Here is an 18,202-nt window from a genome sequence, read left to right as displayed (position 1 = left end):
ACTGTTACAGGAGTCTGTAGCCTGGCTCCAGCTAATGTTAAATGTGAGATACAACTGGATTGCTTTGATAATTGTAAGTGCCCCATCCTCCCATAAATTGTCAAACATCATTAACATTTAAGAAACCCTGTGGATGAGGGTAATTTCTCACCTATCAAGGCACAATGCCTCGTCTTCCTTCAAGGCTTCCGATTAATCATGTCAGTAATGTTTGCATATGAACATATTTAAGAGAACATTTTTCCAAATCCAGGGTCCAGATAGCCTCAAATAGTGTTTAAGGCATATAGAAACCATCAACATAAACAGCTGAATACAAGCACTTAAAACCACCTAAGTGGTTGCTGGTCCTAGTCTAGTCAATTTGACCGTAAATCTGTAAGTATTGTAAATCTAGTTGAAGAATAAACATGTCTGGACAATGCCTAGCTACTCTGATCTGTATGAGGCAAATCACACTCAAATGTTGTGTCTCCAGAATTCTCACTAAAAATATATCTTGTTGTATTTGTTTAAACAATACACTACCACATAGGTTACATCATGACACAAATGCACTTTCAAACACAGTGCATCTGCGTGGCAAGATTTAAACAAGTAGGGAGCAATGATTACCACCTCTGTGTATAATTAACAGAAGCACTAGAATAACCATCCTTCTCTGCAAACCTGACACGTTAGCTTTGGGGTAACGCCTTTGTTGATTCATTTTAGTAAAACATTTCAAGCATGGTCTGCAGAGTATGATTAGAGTGGGGAGTTCAGTTGAAGTGCTGTGTAGCTAAACTCCTCTCTAGGGAGCAGAAAGACAGTAGACGTTGTGGTTTCTTTTCAGTTACATCAGATAAACACATTTTTCTTCTGTGGGTAGCAGAGCCTAACTCCTGATCCCATGCAGGCGAGTAAAATGAGATTGTGGTGTGTGTATGCACACTGCATGTAACAAAGGAAAATATCTAGCATTTCATGGGCCTACACTTTGAACACCAGCTGCTAAATACTCGATCTGGTGTTTTTTTTGTGTCAAGGAAAAACAATATCAGGCAGTTAGTTCATTGTTGGGTTTCCTTTGCCGCCACCCTTCTCACAGTAGTGAAATCCCTGAGTGCTTGCCCTCAGCGCTCATAAAGGCACAAAGAGTCCCCTCACGGGGAACTCTGGCTGGGGTAGGGGAGGAGTCACGTCAGGTGTGCTGTCCATCATCATCCTGCCATATCTACACCGGCAATTATTCACTGGGCTCATCCATAATAATCACCAGTTTTGACAGGAGTACACCCACCAGTGAATGCCCTAGTGGGGTTGTGGGAGCACAGACCTGAAGGGAGAGGAGTAACCTCGGCCAGTAACCAGTCTTATCTGAGCACTAGGCGAGAACAGAGATAGTGTATCTTCTTCCTTCGTACTCCAGCCTGGGTGGAATACTTCACTGATAGACTGACTGCACTGAGGAATTAAACTTATTTTCAACTGATGAGAACTTGGTCCTCAACGCAGCACCAGGTTTGCCTTGCAAACTTCTTTGTTAATGTTATAGCTTCAAGAGCTCTTCCAGTAATTATAACATTTTCAAATCGGAAAATGTTGCCTAAGGAAATGTTGCTATTATTTGTCCTTTCATTGGAATTTTACACTTCATATAAGACTACAGTGCTTGACACTAATGTGAATTGGCAAATTGATTGTAATGGTCACGACATCTTATACTCGAGGGAGAAAAAAAACAGTACTTCCCAGCTTGCCGTTCCAGAAGAACTTCGGAAGAACATTGAATACAAAACGAGAGCTGGATTAAACTAGAGGTAGCTACATTATAATGACATCCCTAAGAGTTGCATTAGTACTTTGTAATCAAACAAGCTACCAATCTAGTTTACACCTGGCCCTGAATAGTTCCCTTAAGACAAAGCTTTCCTCCAGTTGATTAGCTTGTTTTGTTGCATGTGTACAATATATCAAAAGTACATTTTTTTACTGACAGAGCAAAGCAAAAGAGTGAGTCTGCAGATTTCAGATTAAAACATTGTAGAGAAGGGGAAACTTCGCATCACTGCAGTAAACCTATGTGCATTAACACTGCTCTAACTTATCTACTTCATTCAATACCCCACTTAAGGCCTCTGCTGTCTACTTTGCAGCCCCTTTGCTAGGCAGCTCAATTACCGGTGTTCAGTCAATAATTATGTATGTTGAAGAAGCCCACACTGGTTGGGGACTCCTTGACTGTGACAGTGACAAGGTTGGCAGTGACATCAGTAACAAACACATGCTCGATCAGGCTGTGAGTGGGCTTCCAGTCCTGGCCGGTCTGGACTGAGATGGACAAGCCCTGACTGTTACTTGGGTAGGGGGAATCCTGGTCAGAGTCTGAGGTGCTCTCCTCACCGGTACTCATCTCACTCAGGAGGACCTTGGCCTGCTTGCCACTGTCTTTGGAGGCAGATCTCTCCCGCTTGCCCAGGATGTCTCTGGCCTCTGCGGAGGGGTTCTGGACAATGCTCTTCTCAACCCTCCCTTGGGCCCTTGTTGTAGTCAGCCTCTCAGGCCTCTCTGCCGTGACACCCACTTCACTGGTCTCCTCAGCTTTGACCTTATCAACTCCAGGATGGTTCTTTCTGGGCTGTTGTCCACCAGGCGTGACAGGACTCTGTAGAGGATTTTTCTCTTGACCATACTGACCAACTGTGTCTTTCCGTGCTGGGTTGGCGGTGCTTCGCAGGTTGGACACTGGCACGGTGCCATTGCCTGGAGTACCGTTGCCCGGTGTTGATTTGTTCACACTCTGCAGGTTTAGTGCCTGAAGGCTTGCAGCTTGGTTGGCAGGGCCTTTAGGAGTGGACAAGGGGGCAGCAGGTTTGTTATTGGGTACCTGCTGCAGTGGTGTTTGCCCAGGGGCATCTGGTATCTTCTGCCCGTTGTGGGAACCCAGCTGTGGCTGAAAAGCTCCTTGCGGGTTGCCATTGCTGGTTGAGAGTTTGGAGTTATGCAAATTCAACACTGCTACTCCAGATTTGCTTGCAGTCGTTTTTAAGTCCAAACCTGCTCCACTGTTCACATCAGAGACCGACAGTTTGAAGTCAGAAGCTTGACTCTTGCTCTGGTTGGATCTCTGGTTGAAAGAGAGAGAAGCTGAGGTATTTGACCGGCCTGCAGTGTTCATGGAGTTTTTAGTAGTCCCACCCTGGGCCAGGGAACATCTGCCCTGGACACTCAGAGGGCCTCTGCTGTTCAACCCCATGAAGGTGAAGCTGGCTGGGTGAAAGGGTTTCTTGATTCCACCTCGGAGGTCTGCAGGGGAGTCTTTGGCAACTGTCTTTATGATCTTGCGCTGGCCCTTGTTCTGTTGAATGGCCTTCATTTCTGCAGGCAGTGCTTTCCTGCCTCGCTTCTTCCTCGGGGGCTCCGGCTTGGCCACAACAATCTGTGCTTTCTTCTGAGGGACAGGGTGGAGCTCCCGTGTTCTGGGACCTGGCTTTGCCTTTCTATCGTTGTTATCATCGTCGTCATCATCCGATGAGGAGGAAGAGGAAGAAGATGACGATGATGAGCCAGACGAAGATGACGATGACGAAGAGCTGCTTGACTTTGACACTTCAGGCACAGTTTCCTGAAATGAGGAAGAGAGAAGTCATATTACATTATATTTATGACATTTTGGTAGAAAATGCTTTTCAATATTTGTAAAGGTCTTGAGGAAAGCATACCACAACTTTTCGAGGTCTCCCCCTCGGCCTTTTCCCTCTCTTGCTGATCAGAATTTCCTTTTCTTGTTCACTGTAAAAACAAAATATAGGAAACAGTCTTCAGCAGTAGTTATGGTAGAAGTAGAGCAGGAGTCAAGGATACAGAGCGAGCGCTGTTGAGTGTTTTGGAAACCATCTGAGGAGAGGGTATTCTATCACTAAACATATGCAATGTGATCCAAGACTTGTAGCCTTCTTCTTGACAGAGACATATAGACTGTGTTCTTGGCGAGACAGAATTTTTACAAGTAACATCTCGTGAAGTATTGTCTGGTCTTGCAACACCCAATGCTTGGCAAAAACAAATCAGAGGTTGCAATAAAAATCCCCAGATGCTCATCTGAAAACATTAGATATGAATTTTTGGAAATTCGGTTCCTGTTTTTGTTCCACCCCTTCATTTCCTGTTGTATATGCGTTTAAATCATTGTTATCCTTCTACAAATGTATGTTTGCAAAGGAAAGTATACATTTGAAATGAAATATTTTCCCTGCTTCAGTTTTAAGATTAACTGGCACTTATGACTCCTTTTATTTTACAAATGCATCATTTTATCCCTTACCAATACAAAATAATGTATTTTTATATCAAATGTATATTGAACAGAACGACCATCAAATAAAACTTGAAGGGTTGGAAAAACCTAAACTCATATCGATGTGTTTACAGCCTGAAAACGCAGATTGTATGCCTATCTGTGGGCTCCACATTGGCTTGAATGCTGGAGCATTTCAGAGGGCATTGTTTGGATATAGTGGATAGCTCACTCAGTGAGGTCCTGGGCAAATAGAAACTCACCTCTTGTTAAATGCAGCCAATAATCTTGGGTCAAGGATGTTCCCTTGGGGCTCCCAGCTATTGTGCCTGAGGCAAAAGGAAAATATGTCCATCAAAATACTAAAATCACTTAAAATGTCTACATTGCAGTACTTCTTGGTAAAAGTTGATGATAAAAGTTAGTCAATGCACTGATTGGAGCATAGTGTACCACTAATTAAATTTAGGCCTAGTGTAACCTAACCTAGTGACTAGAGACCTAGTATAACCTATACCCTAGTGACTGTGTAGAGATAAGAGGCCTAGTGTAACCTAACATAGTGATTAGAAGAAGGAGGCCTATGCAAAGAGCTGTGAGTGGGAGGCTTAAACACATAGCAGAGGGGGAAGATAAGGAGAGAAGTTTATTTAAAGCCAAGTGTGTAGGATCTGCCGCCTTCACAGGAATCAGTGAATCTCAAGAGGGCCAATACTGAGTTAATGTAGACAGAGATCGCGAATTGGCAAGCACATTATAATTTCCACCAGCCACTCTTACCTGTTTATATCACAAGTAAATAACTTGACCAAGTCGATTGGCGCTGGCAGAATCAGACAGCTATGTGAGGATTTGGGTTAAGAACGGGGTGTGAGTGACAGGCAGAATGCCCATTGATGATGGGATTAATAGCAACAATGAAACAGAAGGGACAAGGGAAAGGGCAACTGTGACAAGGACGCGCTGGCAGCTGGAGCGCTCGAAAGGGGGGAAAGACTGATTTACGAAAATTCTATGTATACTACCGAGTCACGTTAGGCAATAAATAAACTATATCACATTATCATATACATTTTAACAACCATCACAAAAATTAGGCAAGTGTACCAACTGGACGCTGTAGTTTGTGGGATGTGTGTGAGACTCGGCATACGTTTCCCAACCCAAACTTCTACCAACTCCTGCTTGTAATTTATTTATCAATAAAGCATATAATATAAAGCTAGATTGATAAACCATTAGCTAGAGCTCCAGTAAGCGAGTGATCAAATATGAGTTTATATAGCCTAGTTTGTGTGGCCTAATTACTGAGAAAATGTCAAATAGATATTGAATACGAGAAACCAAAAACCGAAACGATGTGTTTGTTTTGCATAACTAACTAGGTTAATTTCCAAACCTTAAAACCAACAATAATAATAATAGTAGGAGGCAAGCGTAAAACCATAATTTCTCGTTTTCACGTGCAGCATGTTTTCGAGCGAATTTAGGGAATGTATGAATCCTTTACTACAACAGTGAAGCAAAAAGCGACACGTTGTTGTTGTTTTCATTGTTTGAGGCTGCACTCGCAGCTGCAGCACCACTTGTACTTACTTGGATGACCATCCCCTCCACTTTACAAGAAACTCTAACTTCCCCTGCGAAAATAGAGAAGGGAAATGTTACCAAACTGTGGGCAGAAAATATTTTGGGATATGAGAAAATTATATTTTACAACATCTAACCTTTCTTAGTCGTTTGTTCAGAATGCATTCAGCGTCGAAAACCTGTTCTCCTACGGCGCTCAATTCCTCCATGTTCGCTGTTGCCTACTCTAGTATTTTATGAAAAGAATGGAAAAGAGGGCGGAAAGAAAACGCATTCTCGAAGCTTGTCCCTTGGCAGATACCGTCCCTGTTAACGTCACACCTCGACGTGTGACCAATCAAATCGTTTTCACATAATGTGGTCAAAAATGGTCTATTATATTGACAAGATAATCGAGTGACCGCTCAAGCAATGGAACTACATGTCCTCAAAGATGGAAGGCAGGAGGGAGGAGGCCAGATCAGGTGAGAACATTCTACCCAATGAAAGGACAGATACGTGTCTGAACAACAATATAAAGTTGTTTTTTAGTTTCCGAAATACCACGTGCGTCCACATATATCAGCGAATTCCTAACAACATAACCATTATGAAACTTATAACAGATCAAATAAGCCTCATGTAACAAATTAGCAATTACATTTTTTGTTGACCAAATTGGACACTCTCATTGACCTCCATGCAAAAATGCCTCACTTCGTGGCCTGTTTCCTGGACAGATTTTGGGTGGAGTAAACTCTCTCTCTCGCCTCTTCCTCTCTGTTGTGGTTTATTGAGCACCACAGTGGCAGCGTCATAATACCCATAAAACCTAGCGGTCAAACAGGGAAATGGTTCCAATCATTTTTCCACCATTCATTTTTCCACCATTCATTTTTCCCATAGTGGATTTTAGAAACACTTAAAAATAAGGGCTGTGCTCCGTGTAGGCTTACCCTGGCGTGACATTTTGATAACCATATAAACCTCTTGGGCAAGGTGACTTTTATAAATATAGTCAGCTCTATTTACTCTCAGATTCGAAAATGCTAATTAGCATCATGCAATACTACAAAGCCCTGCAAGCTCCTGCACGTCATCTCTAGCTGACACCTTGTCTAACAGAAGTTTAGCCAATTTATTCATTACTACATTTAGCCAACATTAGATAGTTAATCCAGCGATTCTTACCTTTATCTTGATTTGGCAGTGTCGTCCAGATCATCATGGCATTTGTAGCTAATTATCATTTCATTTTTGGGGGGTAAATACAGGCGAATATATTGATAAAAGTCACATTGTCCAAGAGAGATTTACATGGTTATCAAAATGTCACACCAGGGTAAGCCTACACAAAACACAGCCCTTATTTTAAGTGTTACTAAAAACCCCTATGGGGGAAAAATGAATGGTGGAAAAATGATTGGACCCATTTCCCTGTTTGACCGCTAGGTTTTATGGGTATAATGACTCGTACTGTGGTACTCTATTGGATTTTTCCCTGGAAAATATGTTACTGAAAGCCTTGTATGAAAAATAAAACAGTTGCTTATCTTTCACCCCCCTTACCCAATACCTTTTCTATTATTTAAAATGGAAGGCCTTTAGTCAGGCCTGTTACTTTATTGTAATTGTATTACTCTTCTGGTAATGTTCACTAGCATAATGATGACCTGTAATGATCGTTTGTCGTAATTTACAGTATAATTTAAAAAGTTAAAATGCAGATTTTTCTATGTAATTTCCTATTGACTTAGATAATTATCTTGTCACATGTATTTTCACATATTTTTTAAACAATTAGTAATCACCATCTTAAATCCAGTTGATATATCATCAAATGACAATACATATAAAATATATCTGTAAGGTCATGTTAAGAAATACAGTACTGTGCAAAAGGTGTGAAAAAATGCTGTAAAGTAAGAATGGTTTAAAAAATAGACATGTTAATGGATAATATTTATCAATTAACAAAATGCAAAGTGAGTGAACAGAAGAAAAATCTAAATCAAATCCATATTTGGTGTGACCACCCTTTGCCTTCAAAACAGCATCAATTCTTCTAGGTACACTTGCACAAAGTCAGGGATTTTGTAGACATATAGTCAGGTGTATGATTAAACAATTATACCAAACAGGTGCCAATGATCATCAATTCAATATGTAGGTTGAAACACAATCATTAACTGAAACAGAAACAGCTGTGTAGCAGGAATACAATTCTGTGAGGAACAGCCAAGTTCAGCTAACCAGGTGAGGTTGCTGAAGAAAGTTTACTGTTAAAGTCATACACCATGGCAAGACTGAGCACAGCAACAAGACACAAGGTAGTTATACTGCATCAGCAAGGTTTCTCCCAGGCAGACATTTCAAGGCAGACAGGGGTTTTCAGGTGTGCTGTCCAAGCTCTTTTGAAGAACACAAAGAAACGGGCAACGTTGAGGACTGTAAACGCAGTGGTTGGCCAAGGAAACTTACTGCAGCAGATGAAAGACACATCATGCTTACTTCCCTTTGCAATCAGAAGATGTCCAGCAGTGCCATCAGCTCACAATTGGCAGAAAAGTGGGACCCTAGTGCACCCACCTACTGTCTGGAGAAGTCTGGTCAGAAGTGGCCTTCATGGAAGACTTGCAGCCAAAAAGCCATTCCTCTGACGTGGAAACAAGGCCAAGTGACTCAACTATGCACGAAAACACAGGAACTGGGGTGCAGAAAAATGGCAGCAGGGTTTCTGGACTGAGTCAAAATGTGAAATATTTGGCTGTAGCAGAAGGCAGTTTGTTCGCTGAAGGGCTGGAGAGCGGTACGCAAAGGAGTGTCTGCAGGCAACAGTGAAGGATGGTGGAGATTTCTTGCAAGTTTGGAGCTTAATTTATGCAAATGGAGTTGGGGATTTGGTCAGAATTAATGGTCTCCTCAATGCTGAGAAGTACAGGCAGATACTTGTCCATCATGCAATACCATCAGGGAGGCATCTGATTGTCCCCAAATGTATTCTGCAGCATGACAATGACCCCAAACACACAGTTCTTAACGACTTTCGCTATCTTCAGCGTGAAGGAGTTCTGGATGTGACGGTATGGCCCCCACAGAGCCCTGATCTCAACATCGAGTCTGTCTGGGATTACATGAAGAGCGAGAAGCACCTGAGGCTGACTAAATCCACAGAACTGTGGTTAGTTCTCCAAAACGTTTGGGCCAACCTACCTGCCAAGTTCCTTCAAACTGTCTGCAATTGTACCTAGAAGAATTTATGCTGTTTTGAAGGGAAAGGGTGGTCACACCAAATATTCATTTGATGTAGATTTTTCTTCTGTTCAGTCACTTTGCATTTTGTTAATTGATAAATATAAATGAACATGTCTATTTTTGAAAGCATTCTTACTTTACAGCATTTTTCCACACCTGCCTAAAACTTTGGCACAGTGTTAATGTACAGGATTCTTTTCCCTAAACAAAGGACCTATTCAGACTCTTGAAAGATATTTCCATTCCTTTATTTATATAACGTATTTATACAGAAACCTATAGGTTCACTCCACTCACTCACTGCCATCCAGAACAAAACCACAAACAATTATTTTGTTAGTTGACAGGATTTTGACAAATATAACTTGGAAATCAGAACTGGATTTATAATTCAACAACTTTCAAATAATGCATGTCTGCACTGATGTCAGAGTATACAATTTGTCATTTTTTGAACTGGTTTTGTCCAGTGACTTAGTTTAAGATGTGTTCTTTTACTGTAGTAAAACTACCTACTGATCTCATCAGTATCATGGCACCAATCATTGTTTAGAGAATACATCATTTTAGAAAATGTCTAAAGCATAAGTTGTCCCAGGTGGCATGGTGACTGTAGGGGCTTACATTCGCAAGGAAAAAACCTCTCCGATCAGTCTGCAGGGTGTCAGTCTCAACATGGAGGGGATGCACTAGTCTGTGATAAGGTGGTTTTTAGGGAGTATGTCATAAGTAGTAACGTCCCTTTGTTTATCTATTTCAGATTTCACTTGGGGTGCAGTTTAAAGGGCAGTTTGAGTCACTTCCTTTCCCCCTGGAAGCACTGACTTCTCAGAGCTGAAACACAGGAAAAAATGATACGTTCTGAATAATTGGGAAGTTATGTTGACACAGGGTTATCATAGTTCTCTAAAATGTAAATTTCACATTCAGTGTGAGGACTAAACCAATGACATGTTTAAACCATTAATACCCAAACATTCATGTTTCCAGAATTTATAACTTTATGTAGCCTATCTGCACCATTTTATCCAAATAGGCCTCTGCAGAGTCAGTATCCCGCTGACTACAATCAGCAACAGGACGTGAACAGATTGAGATCAATCCGGAGCTCAGCCAGCATGCAAATCATCAGTCTCTGTCCCTAATTGACAGCCCATATCTACCCTGACCATCAAGTGTATTATTAACATACAGACAGAGCACTTGAATTGTCCTTTTTATTTTTTACCCCTGACAGATTGTTTCCACCGATCGATTTGTTCAGTTTGTTTACCTGTCTCTAGGAATTACACCTTAACTATAGAACGCTTCCAATCAGTCCATTATTGTCTTGAGTTATGGCAGAGGAAGAAACTGTGACAGAAGCTGAGAGTCTGACGGAATCCAACATTGGCAGTAAACAAAAGAAATGAAGCATTTAAAGCAAAGTTGTTTGCAACTCTGTACTTGCCAGTTGGCAAATATCCTTCTGCTTGTTTATTTTAATACTGTATGTTTGAGGTATCAGTTGCCCTTTAACCACTAGGAGAATGAAACATATCTGTGGTTAGTCAATTTCTACTTTTTTCTCTTATTACATGCTTAGGTACATTGCACACATTTCTATATATCAGATTGTGCAGGCAAGTATTCTTCACATTATCCAATTCCCATTGATTTGTATAAATATTCAGACATGCATACCTTCTATCATTATTCTCCTTCTTGAATGCATTAAACGACACAACCGCTATGAAGACCACAACAAGAAATCCAGCCACTGCTGCCAATCCAACAAAGATATTTGATTTTATGTCCTGACGGAGGTCTGAAATACGAGACGTAATGCAAATGTAATGTCATTTGATTTGTGTACATGGATGTCAATGACAGACATTATTAATCTCATTTTTATTCAATTTTGTTATTTGTGTTGCATATTGGTACATTCTATATACATTGCGTTAGACAATAGATTACTTTGGCTGTGTAATGAAGGAGCAGGTGTAACACTTTTTGGGTCATTAGCCTGATATAAACTTACCCTCTGTGGCAGAGACCAGCATGTGTTTTGTGGCATCCAGGTGGCCATCATTGGGATCAGGCTTGATGCCCAGTATGTGATACATCAAGGGATATATGTTCACTGTCTCAAAGGGGCCCACCTCCAGGTTCTTTTGGAATGCCGGCCCCACAGCCCTGAAGAAGAGCTTCATGTCCATTTCTTCGTTGTCAAAGCCATGCTCCCCCGCGTTGAACTGTACTGGGAGGAACTGTAGAGATAAAGAGCCAAGAAGAGTCAGGGTGATCAAATCTGTAGGAGTCCATTTAGAGTAGGAGAGGTGAATGATCAGAATGTTGCAATTCATATTGATCATCATAATGGGAAGCCTGAAGTCCAACTTGTCTTTCTATGATGTACTTTCAACTGGACAGCAGAGGGAGATGTTGACTAACTGAAGGAAAAGGTTGCTTCAGCAACCATTACATCTGCTCAGTGCTTATAAGAACAGAAACGGGAGAATTTCCCTGTTCTCCATTATTAGACGCATACTGTTAAAATGACTGTTAATCAGGTTAAGAGGGAATCCTTTCAAAAACTAAGGAGGCCTAAACATCACATAGTTCCTTTGGTCATTCAGGACAACTACTTTGATCATGAAATAGATATTACGATGGATTGTATGAACAGCAAGCGATACAGTTATACGGACACTTTCTTATCTTCACTTTGTTCACAGAAAATACACTGACATATTTAGATACACAGGGACAAGGTAGGCTAATTACCATAGATATTATTTAACCCTTCTCTGAACATGCATAACATTTGCTTTGATAAAACTGAGAGGAGAATCTTTTGAAATGTCTAAATAAAGGGTCAAATACCCTGAATTTATGTATTTTGATAATTAGACTTTACACTGAAGATCAACTGAACTCCACCACATACCCTCACTGTAACCACAGCCTTCAATGAGTTTATATGCGTTCAGGTGTAATCACTTCCTCTGATGGGTTACTGTCAGTATAGCATTTGAAGACATTTGTAATTGAGCTATTTCTGTTTTACAGTATGTTGATGTGTAGTGGCCATCTCTCATGCAAAAATGAGAATCAGATTTTTTAATGATTTAGTATCACTCAATGGAGTGAGCAGCAGTGTTGAGCCAAATGTAAATGCTAATGTCGAATTTTGTGGCATGAATATCTTCATGAAGCAATAGAGAGCTCTGCATGCCATCAGCCAAACCTGCATTATCCTGGGAAGGTGGTAATGCACTTGATTCAAATTGTGATGTATTAAGATTAGAGTTGAATTCCTTGTTTCCGGTCTAAAAGATTCCATTTTCTCCATCGCTACAAACCAAATTCACTTGGTAATTCCTTCAATATTTGTAGTCCATTGAAATATGGCATGTTATCAGAAATCACATAATGCATGCAGGGGGATGCATGAGGTTGTGCCAGACTGTACTGTATATTATAGAAGTTATAAAATATTCTAGATGCCTAAAGATATACTGTATAGGCTACATGGTTATTTTTAAACCAGCTTCTTTGCTCATACTTTGTTCACTGAGGCCAATCCTCTAATCAGTAATTCACATTAAAGCATGGGATTGGAAAGTCTACAACAATATGCATGTTTAGTCTCACAAAAGTAAAAGTATGCCTTCATTTCACTTTTTGTGTGCATGAAATTGGTTCTGTGCGTGACGGAGACCCTTAAAAAAACATCTTAATTTGTTTAAGCGAACTACTATTACTAAATACTATAGAGACATGCTATGAACCCACCCCGTTAATGACATATCCAGGGTCAGAGAAGAGAATGATGGGTAGGATGCGGTTGTTATTAGCAAAGTGAAGGCGCTTGGGCATCTCCTCCTTCTTGAAGACATGAAGGTGAGGGTGCGCCCCCTTCAGGACGTTGTAGACCTTATCCAGCATGCCCTTCTTGGGAAGCAGCATCCCAGAGGGCCCAAAGTCCACCAGGTGAAAGGCTATATCTCTGAAGGAGAATCCGGGGATCCTGGAAAGGGTGATCTCCTTCACCAAGCCGTTGCGGTACACATTGCTCATCCCATGGTCAGCGGTGATGATGATGTTGATACTATCGGCAAGTCCGTTTTGTTCAGCCAAGCTGCGGATGTAGCCCACTGTTCTGTCCACCTGCTTGACCATCTCCCTCCGCTCAGGGGAATCAGGCCCGTATTTGTGGCCTGTGCCATCAGGCTACCCAAAATACAGTGACACAAAGTCCAGGTCCAGCTCACTGAACCAGGTGCCCATCACCTTCTCTACATTCTCTTGCCATTTTGTCTTGTTTTTGTAGTCATAAAACCGTGGTTCCACTTCCTTCACTGTCTGCGTCTCTACCTGGTAGGTGGATTGCGTGCCAGGAAAGTGAAGAGAGCCAGCCCTCAGGCCCTGAATAGACAAAATGGGGATGTTGAGAGGTGTCACGCACACACACACACACACACACACACACACACACCGTCTTACAAACACACACAGACACACACAGTCTTACATACAACACTCACACACACCATACATGCATATATGCACAGACATTTAAATGGCTACCCAGACTATTTGCATTGACATAACATTTGATTTGATTTGTATTAATGTAAAGCAAATGCAGGAATGATTTAAGATGAAGGTGCATCTTAAATCATTCTGGGCTGTGATCCAGATGGGTAGAGTGCCGTTGTCCCACCACTCATTCTTAAACTGGGTAGCATAGTAAGGCAGTTTCTCACTGGTGGTGATGTTGAACCACATGTTGTGGATCACCCCATGGTTTTCAATGTAGCGCCCTGAAAAGAGTCACTGTCAATCTCTCAATATTCAGTCTGCCACATTCACATGACAAATTCTATCAACTTTATAGCCTGTGAGTGCCATGGCGCTTCTTGGACAAGGTCTTACGACCGACACTGGAGATTAAAGGAATTTAATTTCAAGGACGTTAAATTTCTTTTAAATTGGCACTGATGATTCAAGAGTCAAAAATGAGAATTTCTGTCAAGGAAAAAGCAATTCCTCCTTCAGCCTTCCCAACATAATCATCTTACTCAACTCTGAAAGCTGCTGGACCCAGGGACATTGAATTACAGTTAATTCCTTTTTTCCAGTCACATTCACAATTCTTATAAACTAAACTGGGAATGACTTGTGATCCAATAATTGGAGAAAAAAAAGGACCACCATGACATGAACATGAACCTCCACAGAATCACTGCTCTCTTGGAGCCTGTAGAAAAGGGTTGTGCCTGGGTATCGATCTACAGTAGGTACCTGTTAGGAGGGTGAAATGTGTGGGTCTGGTGATGGTGAGGTAAGGTGGGGTCACATATCTGGCCTTGACCCCGTCTTTGGCCATTGTGTCCAGATTCGGCGTGTCCACATTGCGGTCGTAGTCCCACCTGAAGCCATCGAAGGAGACGAGCAGTACTTTATGCTGGCCTTTGGTGCTGTATCTATCCAGCGATACACCTGAAGAGGACGCGGCCAACAGGAGGCAGAGACTCACTGTCCACAACATAGTGGGTACGACACAGAGCTGAGTCTGTCACTTTACTCCGATCCTTGGGTATGCAGGCTGTTGCTATACACCGACTCCAGCACCTCACGGTTAAAGCTTTAAAACCCCTCACCTTCCAATTATAACCTGAGCACATTTCCCTTCCCTGTGCCAGCAGCATGTGATCAAAGTTTCATCTTATCTGATCGTATAGTATCTAGTTGATTAGATGGATGTTTGCTCCACACATTTATGCATGGTGCTTGATTATGTTTTTATGTACTGTGTAATTACCATCCAATGTTTGTTCCTGTGCTTGTATAGGAACTCTTTTATTGTGATTGCAAGATATTAAATCAGTTCCAGAATGTTGTAAACAAGACTGTCCGCTTGGCTGTTATGTTCATGGACTTTGTCTGCCTGTCCGTCCATCCATTTTGTCTGCCCGTCTGTCAGTGAATAATTGACAAAGGGGAATGACACGTATGGATTTCACCTTGAGTGTGGATGGTACATGATCGATCTGACGCCTAGAAAATTGAGAAGAAAATGAGAGGATGTACCTCTTCATCAGTGAACTCCAGTCTCTAGGGAAACAGTAACCTGATAGTATTTACTATTTAGTTTAGTATTTTATTAGCATCCCTGTTAGCTACTGCTAAAGCAGTGGCTACACTTCCTGGGGTCCAAACAAAACATAAAACATGACATAAAACATAACCTTAATAGACAAGAACAGCACAAGGACAGAACTATCCTAATCTAATAGCAACCTTGAATTCTGATATCCTGATCTCACAGAACCAGGGTGTATACTAAGTAGCTGGTTTGAGGAGTTAGCCAGGTAACTTTCTATGGCAATGAATGCTTCAGAACTAACCTGCTCTGGGGAGGCTAATGCTGAGTTTAGATGGTACGAGGTAGACAGCAAACCAGATGTCATTGTTTTCAATGAGAGCAAGACGTTAAATGCCGTCCCTCGTCTAAACGCAGCATAACTCAGGGCTAATGCTGCGTTTAGACGGGATACTCAAAAACCGTCATACCCGTCGGCATAGCGGGACAAGAAAGCAAGAAAGATGGTGACGGCAAAAGCAAGCCAGCACGACGGTATGCGTTGCTATGATGATTTCACTAAACAGACAGTTAGAAAACAACGCTACGGCAGACTGCAAAAGTCTGAACTTTGGCGGCAAGTCCCGTCTCCCGTGACGACTGACGGCATTCACCGCCAGGCTCAGCAGTATTTACTGTCATGCTCTCATTGAAAACAATGACATTTGGTTTGCCGTCTTCCATGTAAACCTCGGCATAACTCAGTTTATCCTGAATGAAGTGTCTGAGTCGCTAGTTGAGGATCAATGAAATCAGATTGCCACCCTCTTGCAAACATTGCATAATCATTCCCTTCATTTGAGGATGACGCCCGATTCAATATTTTATTTATCAAATGTTTTTTTGTGTTCAAAAATAGTTATATTAAAATACCTATGACATTACATATTTATTAAGGACAGGATGCATTTGAAAGTTCACACGCAGTAAAACTTTTGTATGACGTTGTACAATTATTTTATCGATAGAAGTGGGGAAAAAGATGCTGTGTGCGTTGATATGCACACCAAAGCACATCAAATCAAATGTTATTGGTCACATACACATATTTAGCGGATGTTATTGCGGGTGTAGCGAAATGCTTGTGTTTCTAGCTCCAACAGTGCAGTAGTATCTAACAGTTCACAACAATACACACACATCTAAAAGTAAAAAAATAGAATTAAGAAATATATAAATATTAGGACGAGCAATGTCGGAGTGGCATTGACTAAAATACAAAATAATAGAATATAGTATATACACATGAATTGAGTAAAACAGTATGTAAACATTATTAAAGTGACTAGTGGTCCATTATTAAAGTGGCCAGTGATTCTACGTCTATGTTTATAGGGCAGCAGCCTCTTAGGTGCAGGGTTGAATAACCGGATGGTAGCCGGCTTGTGATTGCCATTTAACAGTCTGATGGCCTTGAGATAGAAGCTAAAGGTATCCTGGAGGGCAGGCAGTGTGCCCCCGGTGATGCGTTAGGCAGACCGCACCACCCTCTGGAGAACCCTGCAGTTGCGGGCGGTGCTGTTACCGTACTAGGCGGTGATAGAGCCCGACAGTATGCTCTCAGTTGTGTATCTGTAAAAATTTGTGAGGGTCTTAGGGGCCAAGACAAATATCTTCAGCCTCCTGAGGTTGAAGAGGCGCTGTTGCGCCTTCTTCACCAAACTGTCTGTGTAGGTGGACCATTTCAGATTGTCAGTGATGTGTACGCCGAGGAACTTGAAGCTTTTCACCTTCTCCACTGCTGTCCCGTCGATGTGGATAGGGGAATGCTCCCTCTGCTGTTTCCTGAAGTCCACGACCAGCTCCTTCGTTTTGTTGACGTTGAGGGAGAGGTTATTTTCCTGGCACCACTCCGCCAGGGCCCTCACCTCCTCCCTGTATGCTGTCTCATCATTGTTGGTAATCAAGCCTACTACTATTGTGTCTTCTGCAAACTTGATGATTGAGTTGGAGGCGTGCATGGCCACGCAGTTATGGGTGAACAGGGAGTACAGGAGAGGGCTGAGCACGCACCCTTGTGGGGCCCCTGTGTTGAGGATCAGCAAAGTGGAGGTGTTGTGTCCTACCTTCACCTCCTGGGGGCCGCCCGTCAGGAAGTCCAGGACCCAGTTGCACAGGGTGGGGTTCAGACCCAGGGCCCCAAGCTTAATGATGAGCTTGGAGGGTACTATGGTGTTGAAGGCTGAGCTATAGTCAATGAACAGCATTCTTACGCTCACTGTATTCCTCTTATAGGGCAGTGTGCAGTGCGATGGCGATTGCATCATCTGTGGATCTGTTGGGGCGGTATGCAAATTGAAGTGGGTCTAAGGGGCCAGGTAAGCACTTCATGATGACAAAAGTGAGTGCTACGGGGAAATAGTCATTTAGTTCTGTTACCTTTGCTTTTTTGGGTACAGGAGCAATGGTGGACATTTTGATGCAAGTGGGGACAGCAGACTGGGATAGGGAGAGATTGAATATGTCAGAAGACGGCATTAACGATAGGTAATAAAAGAAAGACGGCACTTCTAACAGCCTATTTCACATCATAACCTGCTGAATTTGCAAGATCACTTTTATTTCATAATGATTTCAGCAAAAAAAAAAAAAAGTGTCACTGACGGATTTTTCAGTATCGTCTCAATGAAGAGTTCGACTAGCCATGTGTGGCTGCTGCAGGCTGCAACGAGACATGCATGCGCAGTTACAAGCCTGCTAGAGTTAGCGGCAGGCAGATGAGCAATATCCACCGTCGTAATACGGATAAAGCCTGAGCTGGAATGTGAAGCGATCTGAAGCTAGTTCATTTCAGAAAAGCCTGGGTACATCTAGCTATGTAGGTAGTATACCCCTCAGTTGTTCTGTAAACACCAGATAGAATCCCACAACATCAGGAACCATCCGTGTTCTTGGTTCTTCCGTTTGCATAGGCTGGACATGTGATTCATAGATGCTAGTGAATGCAAGGGAAAATCATGGAAATG

At 42.0% G+C, this 18,202-nt stretch overlaps 1 protein-coding gene and 1 pseudogene across 1 annotated transcript; both read right to left on the bottom strand.

Moving 5' to 3' along the window:
• Positions 1-1,666: 1,666 nt before the first annotated feature.
• Positions 1,667-6,097, bottom strand: LOC120039497 (chromobox protein homolog 2-like). The gene is made up of 5 exons (XM_038984910.1): positions 6,007-6,097; positions 5,876-5,919; positions 4,543-4,608; positions 3,705-3,774; positions 1,667-3,607 (listed from the first exon to the last, which is right to left on the bottom strand). Exons 1-5 carry the CDS (start codon positions 6,076-6,078, stop codon positions 2,174-2,176), a joined length of 1,686 nt encoding a protein of 561 aa, XP_038840838.1. The 5' UTR covers positions 6,079-6,097; the 3' UTR covers positions 1,667-2,173.
• Positions 6,098-9,641: 3,544 nt separating this feature from the next.
• Positions 9,642-14,659, bottom strand: LOC120044626 (annotated as a pseudogene).
• Positions 14,660-18,202: the final 3,543 nt, after the last annotated feature.

The sequence above is a fragment of the Salvelinus namaycush genome, chromosome 3, assembly GCF_016432855.1.
Source record: "Salvelinus namaycush isolate Seneca chromosome 3, SaNama_1.0, whole genome shotgun sequence".
NCBI lineage: Eukaryota > Metazoa > Chordata > Actinopteri > Salmoniformes > Salmonidae > Salvelinus > Salvelinus namaycush.
This window is presented reverse-complemented; position numbering and strand designations above follow the sequence as displayed.